Source organism: Misgurnus anguillicaudatus, chromosome 15, assembly GCF_027580225.2.
Source record: "Misgurnus anguillicaudatus chromosome 15, ASM2758022v2, whole genome shotgun sequence".
In the NCBI taxonomy this organism is placed as follows: Eukaryota; Metazoa; Chordata; class Actinopteri; order Cypriniformes; family Cobitidae; genus Misgurnus; species Misgurnus anguillicaudatus.
Genome location: NC_073351.2, coordinates 3540089 through 3551582, shown reverse-complemented (window position 1 = coordinate 3551582; position 11494 = coordinate 3540089). Strand labels below are relative to the sequence as shown.

Here is an 11494-nt window from a genome sequence, read left to right as displayed (position 1 = left end):
TGTAACCAAGGAAGGGCTGATGGAATTCTCCATTAAAACTCCAACTCCCCCTCATAAAGCCTGGTGCCTTAAAAAAGCCACAGCAGGGACCTAATGCAGGAAATATACAAGCAGAAGCATGCAAAGAACTGTTGAGCTTACAGAGTGTTTGCTTAACACACTTTGTTTTCTGCTTTGAAACACAATTGGTACAATTTATCAAGTAAACAAGTAAGCCCCCTTATTTATTCTAAAGGTACTACAGCACACAGTAAAAAGTCCTAATACCTGATGGTCCACGTAAGTGTTCAAGTATACTAACATGGGATTTGCCATGCTAAATCTTAACTGAATTTTTGTTTGATTAACTCATGAAGGCTGTTGTCATTATAGATTTAGAGTACAGTACCATCTCAAGTAGATGCTGTTGTCTGTCTGTAGCACCTACCATTTACCATTTACACACATTCTCTTTAGCTGTGTCTCATAGACACATGATTCTCAAAGTTGTCTTTTACGGGAAACCCTTACACAGCATACATTATTAAGAGAGAGTTAAGGGGTGAAAAGAAGTTTAAAAACAAAAAGAAAAATGTGTTGGCAGAGGAAGAAAGTGTGGAGGGAGGAGTGTATAGGAGGAGAAAGGAGAGGGAAGTAACCAACTGGCAGGAATGAAGCCTGATATTATAGACTGCTGCTCTAAACCAGATGCTCAGGAACCTCAACCAAAGAGAGAACTAGATGAAAAGAAAGCGAGACTTTATTTCTGTGTCTGGACTAGCGGCTGTGATAGTGTCAGATTTGAGGATGTTATGATGGCCCTACAGAATGGAATGGGACATTGATTTGTACAAGCATTTTGCATGGCTTAAAAAGGTGAGCATGTCTGCCCTTATATTTTTACTTATGTACTCCTCCGTGTGGTATTGTTGACAGATAATTTATCAGTTAAACAGAATGAATGGAGGAAATGCTTGTGCTATGTTGTAGGTCTGAAAGAGATTAAAGAGCTTGTGAAACTGTTAATGTCACTGACAAAGTTGAAACCTGTCATTCAGAGATGTACAATCATGAAAAGACTTTTAAACACCTTAAGAGTGAACTCACAAAACACTTTTGCCACTTTTGCTTGCTTGTTGTTAATTGTTGTTCAATACCATTAGACAATCTGATTTAGTCAGGTCCTGTCTATGCTAGTATACCTCTGCTCCATGTGTATTTCTATTGGGTTACTGTCAGTGTTTTAACACACACATGCCTTCTAAAAATGTCTGGGTTATTTTTGACCCATTATAGGTAAATATTGGACAGAACACATTGCTGGGTTAAAAATGACCGAATGCTGGGTTGTTTTAACCCAACTGCTGGGTTATTATGACCCAACATTGGGTCATTTTTAACCCAGCATGGGGTCATTTGTGCAGTGCAAATTGTGTTATAATCAATGCTATCTCATGAGAATTCAACCATATTTTATGAGTTGGCTAATTCGTATTAATACAACCACATTTGTACATTTTGGTTCAATTTGCCTTGACCCCTGTGAGGTTGGGGTTAGGTGCGGGGTTAGGAATTCAGTTTTTTTGTTGTTTTTTTCATGAGAATCATCCGTTTTTGCATACGATTCATACAAATTAGCCAACTCATAAAATATGGTTGAATTCTCGTGAGATATAATTGTGCATATAGACGGTTTCAGCAGTAACAACATAAACAAGTGGCTGCCGTGGTCCACACGTAACTTCCAGTAAACTCCGCTAAGAATAAATAACAACAAAGTTCTTTAAACATAGTTTATTTATAAAAACAAGGAAAAAACAACACATAGATTACCTAGGAAACCAAAACATTTGTTATTTTTGGAGAGACATTTGTTCAAGAGATTAGTTTAGCAACTAGTCAGGCCATTAAAAAAATGAAACCGGAAGTAAAGTTCCAGACGTATATCGCATCAGCGCACGTGCGTCCGATGAAACCGTCTATATTTTTAGGTATTTCTGTTTAGGATGCATTCACGTCATCACATAATGATTGATTTTTTTGAGTTCTGTATAAAATATCACCTATACTGTGTATACAGACAAATACTATCAGCAGACTGAGGCCTAGTCCACACAGACTCGGGACTTTTACGCGGTTCGGTGAAAACGCAGTATCAGGGCACTGAAACCGAACATTTTGAAAAAAACCCTACCAGGGTGAGAATTTTAAGAAACGCCAGTTTGCAGTGCTGTCGTGTAGACAGTAAAAGCAGGGTTTTTCGTCAGACCAGAACCGGTAAAAACTTTTTGTTAGGCTTCTGATTGGCAAAGGTGGCTTTACGATTTGGGTTATATCACCGCCTGCTGGTGTGGAATGCTATTGACAGCGCTTGATAGAGTTTTTTTTTTTTGCTTTTTCATGTGGATGGAGATTTCTTTAAAACCGAGCATGTGTGGACGGGATTTTTTTGGAGGAAATTAAATATTTTGGTTATAAAAACTAGGCCTGAATTTCCACCCCAAGCTTCAAACAGCTTATAATGTATACAGCATGCTATAATACTTGAGTTAACTGCATTAGTGTGTACAGCATTAAAAGCTTATAAGGTAATGGGAGTGACATGTAAACATATTTATCTCTTCTCTGGGATTACACAACTTTTTGTTTAAATAAAAACATCTTGAGTATAATGTTGAATTGATGTTATTCTTTGCATATTTTAACATATTTTTGCAGTCTCTGCTATGATGTACTCATTATTATGTTTATGTAAGGCTGTTTTTACTTTATGCACTCTGATGCATTGTGCAGAAGAAAATTTTATTTCAGCACATACACACACTCAAACATACTTTGTTTATGTACCCAGTTAAGCATACATGCAATTAAATGTGTGTTGCTATCCTCTCCCATCACACACAGACATTTAACAGCATAACATTCATACTGACTCTTTGAAGTTTTAATTGACGCAGTACAGAGCCTTCGCAGAGGTTTATTTTATGTTGTATTTTGCAGAAATTCTGCTGCAAGTCATTTTTTAGTACGTGTACAGAAATTCCTTTCAAACACACTCATTTACTGTAAAGGGGTTGGTTTTGGTAAAGTGCTGCTACATATTTGACAGAAGTGGAATCATTTATAAGGGAAATTTCGAAAAGTTTTACTTCAACCAGTAACCCACTACACGCATCTGACATGGTAACTGTAATGGGCCTCACACTTCACAGTTTTAAGCATTCTGCTTTCAGACTGTAATTGTAACTCTAACCATCTGTGAACCACAGGTCAACGTGCAGGGCTCAGACAACAGCGAGACCTATCTGGAGCGGCTGTCTCGTCTAGAAGGAGATAAAGATTCTCTTGTGTTACAGGTAAAACATCTCTTCTCTTCTTGTGTATACCCTTATCTTGAGTATGAATGTATTCAGTCAGCTCATTAGTATCATAAGTAGTCTAGTCTAAAGTTCTAGCACACATCATATTGTGTCCTGGATGTCTTTAAAAGCATCTTAAATCTTTTAATGTACAGTTTTGCAAATGTTCAAATGTTTACGAATTTGCTGTGGTTCATAAAAGTCGACACATTTATAAAGTAAATTCTGAAGAAATCTGTTTTAGGCGGCGTGAGAAGATTCATACTGTAAATAGATTTATATTTGCTATGAGCTAAATATCTGTTCAGACTGCCTACACAATAACTGTCACTTGGCTGTATGATGTGTATAAAAAGACATTTTGAAAGCACTCTTTTGGGTTGGCAGATTAAGATAACTAAGAGCTTTACAGGAAGCTGGTGTGTCATGGGATCAGAAAGTATTCAAGATGGATTATTTCTGTCCTGGCTTGTTTGGTTTTCATAGTTTATAAGCTGCTAATGAATGCAGTGCACATATGACTGACCGCTTATTCCTGATCAACTGGGCTGACAACAATATCCCAGACTATCATAATAGTATCATGCTAATTTAAGCAGTGGGTGTGTATGTGTATGACCTGCTTTACGGGTTATTGTCTGTCTGAGTAAATCATGAATGTAATATCATTGTAAAATAATTTTTACAATTGTATGAGCATAACAGAGAGATATTGTCACTCTTTTACAGAGCGAACCCACTTGCAGGCTGCAGGTTTAACAAAAAGACCCATTTAAAAAACGCCACTGACAACAAGGCCTAGTCCACATGTACACAAGAAATATTAATAAACAGATTTTTTTCCCTCCTTGGTTTAAAAAAACTCTGCTTCCACACGAACATGCAAAAACCCGTTATGAAGTGCTGTCCAAAGCATGCCAAACCAACATATGGCCATATATCCCTAACCATAAAGCCATGTTGGCCAATCACAAGCTATCGCAGAGTCTCGCCTCAGTACAAACAGCAACAGTTATGTCCCAATTCGAAGGCTGGGTCCTTCGATGGAGGCGTCCTCAAAAGCGAGTACTCGTTCCTTGATGGTCACTAGCCTTCTGAGGATCCATAAGTTGAGTCACCTGCCCACGGCACCTGTCAGTGGGACACAGCGGAGATGTTTCTGATAAATATGGAAATACATAAATTTTATTTTAGAAAATATCACAAGTTGATCATGTAGATTTAACTAACCAACAATTTATCAAATTAATCAACTTTAGAAATATACACAACATACACAGAAAAATATAAATACGGAACACAACTAATAATACTAAAACAGTGACAAGAAACTTTTTTCTGCTTACTTTGATTTAATAAAGGTTTTATGTTTATTTTAAAATATCCAGCTTTTGTATTCAGCCGTTACAGGAGCATAATGAATCTTGGGATAGCCGAGGACAGGGGTGCGCAAACTTGATCTGGAGGGCCGGTGTCCTGCAGAGTTTAGCTCCAACCCAAATCAAACACACCTGAAGCAGCTAATTAAAGAGTAACTAATCCCTAAACCAACTTTTTTCAGTTAATGATCTGTAAGATTGATGCTTTATTAGTGCTGTTCATTTGATTGTAGTAAGTTTTTTGACATTTGGATATAAAGTGTTTCAATACTGCAGTATATAGTGTAAAAACTTCCGAGTGCTGCCCTCTTCAGGTTGAACGGTGGCTACTGCAGTTGAATTTTCCTGTTGGATGTTGGGTCCAACAAAATGACTCGTGATGTAAGCAGGTTCAAGCTCACCACGCCCTTGTTACGATCTCATCACACACTTGGTACGAGCTTAGTTCGTCCCTTCTATCTCCGTTGGGATCTGCCCACTTTTCTTGCATTTTTCAAATATTGCCAGTGGGTGGAGTCAGGCTCTGACCAGGGGTTTAGTTACGCTTTAAGGTCTTAAGCATTCTAGAAACTTCCATGCAGGTGTGCTGAGGCAAATTTGGAGCTAAACTCTGCAGGACACCGGCCTTCCAGGACTGAGTTTGGGCACCCCTGGCCATGGCTGTTACGGATCCATCCTTACCCTTACGAAAATTAACCATGGTTTTACTACAGTAAAAAAAAAACATGGTTACTGTAGTAAAACCATGGATCCCACAAAATAACCATGGTTTAACAACCATGGTTTTCAAAAAACATAGTTAAACCATGGTTAGTCTAGTAAAACCATAGTTTTGCTGATAGTAATCAATACACCAAAAAAACATTGTTACTACACTTTTACCACAATAAAACCATGGTTAATTTTTGTAGCAGCGCAGAGAAATAAGGATACATTTTGAGGCTTCATTATAAGCAGCCTTTGAATTGGGACAGCCTTACTAGCCTTCAGTCACCCTGCTGTGACGCAATCGGTCTTAGAATACGTCTTTCGATGGTTGCAATCTTCAAATTGGGACACAGCTAACGTTACAAGCCAAAAATTACGGTTTCGCTGGATACATGACAACGCTGCAACCGAAGTTTCTAACTACCTTCACCGTAGCAGAAGCTTTCCGTAACTTGATATTGCGTTTGCGTGTGGACGAATGACCACACAGCATAGAAAAAGTATGATTTAAAAAATACCCACATACGGGTCATATGGCAGGACAGCACATGGCACACAGATTGCAAAATAAAAAACAAAACAAGGAACACGTGTCACCAAAAACATCAAGGGCAATTTGCTCACAACCAGACAAGACAAGGCATGAGTCTAGATTCTGAAATCAAGGACTTTCGATTAAATGTATAAATGTAAATTTGATGTAAATGCTAAATAAATAAATGTAAATATAAATCATATCACAAGATATCAGACACTGAAGACCTATGGGCTGAACTTAATGATCTTGTTTCTTAGGTGAGTGTATTGACAGACCAGGTGGAGGCTCAGGGTGAGAAGATCAGAGACCTACAGAGTTCTCTTCAGGAATATCATCACCAGCTCTACTGCACTGAAGAGACACTTCAACAGGTGCAAATAATGTATACCATTTTTTGCACAAAGATGTTGAGAACTATTTCTAAGCAGCACATGTCTTCTGCTCAAAATCAAACTTTTACTGTAGTAATGTAGGACTGTAAATAGCCATTTATCAGGTGATGAATATCATTACTGCTTTGCTAAAATGGTGAAAAGGTTACTGTTGAAGTCAACTGTTAAAGCATGAAATAAATTTGAATATAATGTGGGTTTATTATCAGTAATGAACTGATCAAAGACTTTTTTAATCTTATACATTTTTTACGGGCAGTATTGTAGAGATATGTTAAAGTAGTTTCTTCTATGGCCAACTTTAGGGGGGCAGTGCCCCAGGGCCCCCTATTGACCAGCCGTGGCTGTTTACCTGTTTATGTCTTATACGGCAACATGGCTACCATATAAAAAGCTAGGTTCATAGTTTTACCTAGTAATCTTAAAAGCACCATTTTATTGTTGAAGGAATTTAATGAATTTTGTGCATAGCCCCATCATGCCTGTAGGGTCAAATATATTTGAACTGCCCTACACTTTAGCCTCTTTGAAAAGTCTAAATTGCATTGCTGCAGCTTAAAAAACACACAATGGAATGTACCACAAAGAAATGCTGAGTGAAAATCAGCCTTGAAAATAAGACACTTTCACTTTACACAAGCAGGAACTGCACAAGCTTTTTATAGTAAAGCATGTTGTTTACTTCTTGGGTCTTTTGTCTGTAAGTGAGTGCTGGCTGTGCTCATGGTAAGTGTTTGCCATTAAAAACGCTCCCACTTAGCTCTCTTTAAAGATGATTAAAGCCAGGCATCTGCACCTCACAGTTTGGCTACCGCGTTCACTGAGGCAGCATGGTGTCTTTGATGGTGGGAATCACAGGTCATTCGGAGGATCCCAGTTGGACTTAAGTTTGCTTTGCGATTTCTCCTAATCCTAACGAGGATCTTATGCTGCCTGCATCTGAAAATCCAGGTGTTCGGTGATGGGGCAGATTGGCTTTTTTCCGGGTCTCGATAGATTTCACATTTTCCAACTATATACAACCCCTGGCAAAAAGTATGGAATCACACCTCTCAGAAGATGTTCATTCAAATGTTTAATTGTGTAGAAAAAAACAAGCACATATATGCCACAAATTGTTTTTTACTCAACAATCCAAACTTCTGGCTGTATAAAACAAAGAAAGATAACTATAGTCTATTACAACTGTTTTTACAGATCAAACAGAGGAAAAAAATATGAAAAATTATATGGAATCACCAAATAAAAACACTACTAGTACTTTGTTGCACCACCTCTGGCTTTTATAACAGCTTGAATTATCTGAGGCATGGATTTAACTAATGACAAACAGTATACTTCATCAATCTGTCTCCAGCTTTGTCTTATAGCAGTTGCCAGATCAGCTTCACAGGTTGGAGCCTTTTCGTGGACCATTTTCTTTAATTTCCACCACAGATTTTCAATCGGATTGAGGTCTGGACTATTTGCAGGCCATGCTATTGACATTATATGTCGTTCCCGCAGAAATGTTTTCACAAATTTTGCATTATCATCCTGAAAAATGATGCTACCATCACCAAACATCCTTTCAATCGATGGAATAAGAAAAGTGTCCAAAATCTCAACATAAACTTGTGCATTTATAGAAGATGTAATGACTGTTATCTCTCTCACACCTTTACCTGACATACAACCCCATATCATTAATGATTGTGGAAATTTGCATGTTTTCTTCAGGCAGTTGTCTTTATAAATTTCATTGGAACGGCACCAAACAAAAGTTCTACCATCATCATCACCCTGCCCAATGCAGATTCGTGATTCATCACTGAATATAACTCTCATCCAGTCATCCACAGTCCAAGATTGTTATCACTGAAACCTTATTTTTTTCTGTTTAGATGTTAATGATGGTTTTCGTTTGGCTTATCTTATATTTTAGGCGATTTCTGACAGTCTGGTCACAGACATTGACTCCACTTTCTGCCCATTTGTTCCTCATTTGTTTTGTTGTGCATTTTCTGTTTTCAAGGCATATTGCTTTAAGTTTTCTGTCTTGGCGCTTTGATGTCTTTCTTGGTCTACCAGTACGCTTCCCTTTTACAACCTTTCCATTTGATTTGTACTTGGTCCAAATTTTAGACACAGCTGACTGGGAACAACCAATATCTTTTGCAACATTCTGTGAAGATTTACCTTCTTTAAAAAGTTTGATAATCCTCTCCTTTGTTTCAACTGACATCTCTCGTGTTGGAGCCATGAGTTATGTCAATCCAGTTTGGATTGTTGAGTAAAAATTGTTTTGTGCTTGTTTTTTTCTACACAATTAAACATTTGAATGAACATCATCTGAGAGGGGTGATTCCATAATTTTTGCCAGGGGTTGTACTATAGTTGAATTTTTTTTTTAAATAGCTTTTCCAACCCGCTAGTTGATCCTTACTGTATGTCACTTTACCTGTCAACTTGGCACATGAGATAACAATTAGACACAAAATATTGCAATGGATTCCTTTGGTTTCAGTTATGTATTTTGTTTATGTTAACATGAGATAAGAGACATTGGAGTGATACATGAAACATCATAGTACTCGTCAAAATTACTCCACGCTGCTGTTATCTAAAAAAATCCAATCATTCAGCATTGGAATCAAGTTAGCAATTAGTTGACAGCAGGAACCCTGCATTTGCTACTAAAACTATGACAGTGAGGAAAAATGGGAAAATAAATATAAAATTTCCAGCACACAGAGAAGAAACAGATGAACTTAGGTTTCTCTTTCTTCACTTTCTTGAACTTCTTTTTCATGCCATTTTCAAGGACCAGCTTTACATTCCTGAATCTTACCTTTCCTGAAAAGCTAATTGTGTGTTTTTGTTGAATTTTTCTTCACTTTGAAAACTCTATGGCTGATTAAATCTCCAGTGTTTGCCTTTTAAATGGGAAGCTTTTTTTAGAGCATGTGCCTGTGGTCATTATGAGGTTTTGGCCTTCAAACGCAAATCCAATTCCACACAGGCTTAATATTTTCCACATGCTCTCTCAGAAGGCTTGAAGCTCACACCAAACTCCTCAACACAAGATGGGTTTTTGGGCTTCTGTGCTGTAAAATGGATTTCTGTTTTGTGTCTGAGTTTAACCATGAAGATCTAGAAAGGATAATGCTTTTACCATATACAACAAGTTTAAACTTTTTGGCTTTTAAAGCTTTTTAGTAAAACAAATATTTCACTTGCTTTCATCTATTTAAACAATGCATTTATTTCAATGTTTATTTTTCTGTTTACTGTGCTTAAGTGTTCACTCTCTCTCATGTGACAGTTCCTGCTAAAGAAGAGGGTAAATATAGCCCTCATAACCTGTATATATTTAGCCATTGTGGAACTGCAGCTAAGCAAAGTCTTCAGATTTGTTTTGCCTTGTGAAATGTACAGTTTGCGTTTTATTTTTGTCAGTCTATATCTCTTGTATGTGTTTGGAACCTCATAGGAGCTTGCAAGCAAAAGTTCTCTGGAAACACAGAAGCTGGGTTTGACGGAGGAAGTGTCCTGTCTGAAACTTAAGCTTTTGGACATGGAGGACAAGCATGCTCAAAGCACCGAGAGGCAACATAAAGCTGAGGTATGACTCTAAACTGAATCCTGAATCTCTTAACAATCCTCAGATTGTCTTTTAGGCAGATTCAAAGCAGAGTTACAACATTTATGCATTTTGAACCAGATTGAAGTCACATTGTTTGTGTCATGCGTTTTAACACCTTATGTGTCATTTTGTGTTAAAAAATAAATGAAAGGGACAACACAAGTTGAATTATAAACGCAAGATGTGTTGTTTGAATAGTAACACCAAATGTGTTGTTTTTAACAAATCTGTTTTAAAGTTTTACTGTTTGTGTCACTCTGATTATTTTTGTTTGCTGGTTTTTAGTTTTATAATCAAATTTTTGTTGGAGGAAAACATGTGTTACATATGAAGAGTGCTTATTAAAGATCACGTTAGCGTGCTTGTTGTTATTGTGGAGATGTTGTTGTTATTATGGAGAACAAATTTGTCCAGTTTTGGTGTTTTAGTTAACAGTGTGCTGTATTCATGTAATAACTATGTTCAGAGTAAGTAAATACTATGGCACATAGACAGAGATTGATGTAAATTATAGCCTTTGGGCTTTTATGGTGTGCTGGCATAAGCAATATGTGTTTGTGAGGTTGTGTATCTCTCATTTGCTCATCATGAGTGAACATGTTAAATGTTACAGGCTAGTACTGGTGGGCACATGTGATATTTAGTCATGAGAGAGGTCTAGAAGTGAAGTGACAAATAGCCAGAGTGTTTTTAGCATTGAAGATATTAAGAATAACCTCAGCATGAGATCAGACAACTGCTGGGCTCCACACAGAGGAAAAATGGCACCAATCTGCTCGTGAGCATTCCACCAGCATGCCAAAATCTCTCTCTCTCTCTCTCTCTCTCTCTCTCTCTCTCTCTCTCTCTCTCATAGTTGGTGTCATGCCACTCTAAAACTGCATGCATTCACATCCAGGACAGTGAACAGATATTTTCTTGGGACTCTTCTCTGTTGTGATTGATGTTACATGAAACTGTATTTGACAATTTAAATGCTTAAATTTTACAAACTTGATATTAGGTTGGAAGTTACAGTTATTTTCGTTACTGCTTTTTCTGCCTAACATACTAAAAGTGATTTGGTTATTATAGGTTTTAAGCCATTATGGTGCACGCAGGAAAGCCAAGTTCCTTAGCTAATGGCAACTTTATGCATCGTTCCTTAAGTCCACTTGATATATTTTCAAAGATTAGTATCCAGACGATGATGTTATTTCAAACACCACATTGGAAGCTGGTTTGTTTTTAAATGCTGATTGCTCACATGGTACATCCTGGAAATGAAATCTATTCACTTGGCTCTTTAACAAAAAGCCCTCTATTTGAGTCACGGGCATGTGTGAAATGGGTCACTGAGGTATTTACTCTTCTAAAGATGATTTCTGAAAGCCCAGGCCAATGTGAGCAGACGTCGTGATGTTTTTTTTATTGTGGCTGGCCTGCTGCTTGTGTCTGGTGATGAACTATATAATTTGAATGACTATAATTTGAACTAAAAGTTGAATGACCCTTAAACGTTCCAGCCTTTAAAA

General features: G+C 37.4%; 1 protein-coding gene across 2 annotated transcripts in view; it reads left to right on the top strand.

Moving 5' to 3' along the window:
- Window positions 1-671: 671 nt before the first annotated feature.
- ppfibp2a (PPFIA binding protein 2a) overlaps window positions 672-11494 on the top strand; it is a 30665-nt gene continuing 19842 nt past the window's right edge. Inside the window, exons 1-4 of one of the 2 annotated variants that reach the window (XM_073853294.1) lie at window positions 672-855; window positions 3249-3335; window positions 6221-6334; window positions 9828-9959. In XM_073853294.1, the coding sequence (XP_073709395.1) occupies window positions 808-855; window positions 3249-3335; window positions 6221-6334; window positions 9828-9959 (381 nt within the window). In that variant the 5' untranslated portion in view covers window positions 672-807. The remainder of the gene's footprint in view (window positions 856-3248; window positions 3336-6220; window positions 6335-9827; window positions 9960-11494) is intronic. The other variant, XM_073853295.1, reaches the window with a different exon arrangement.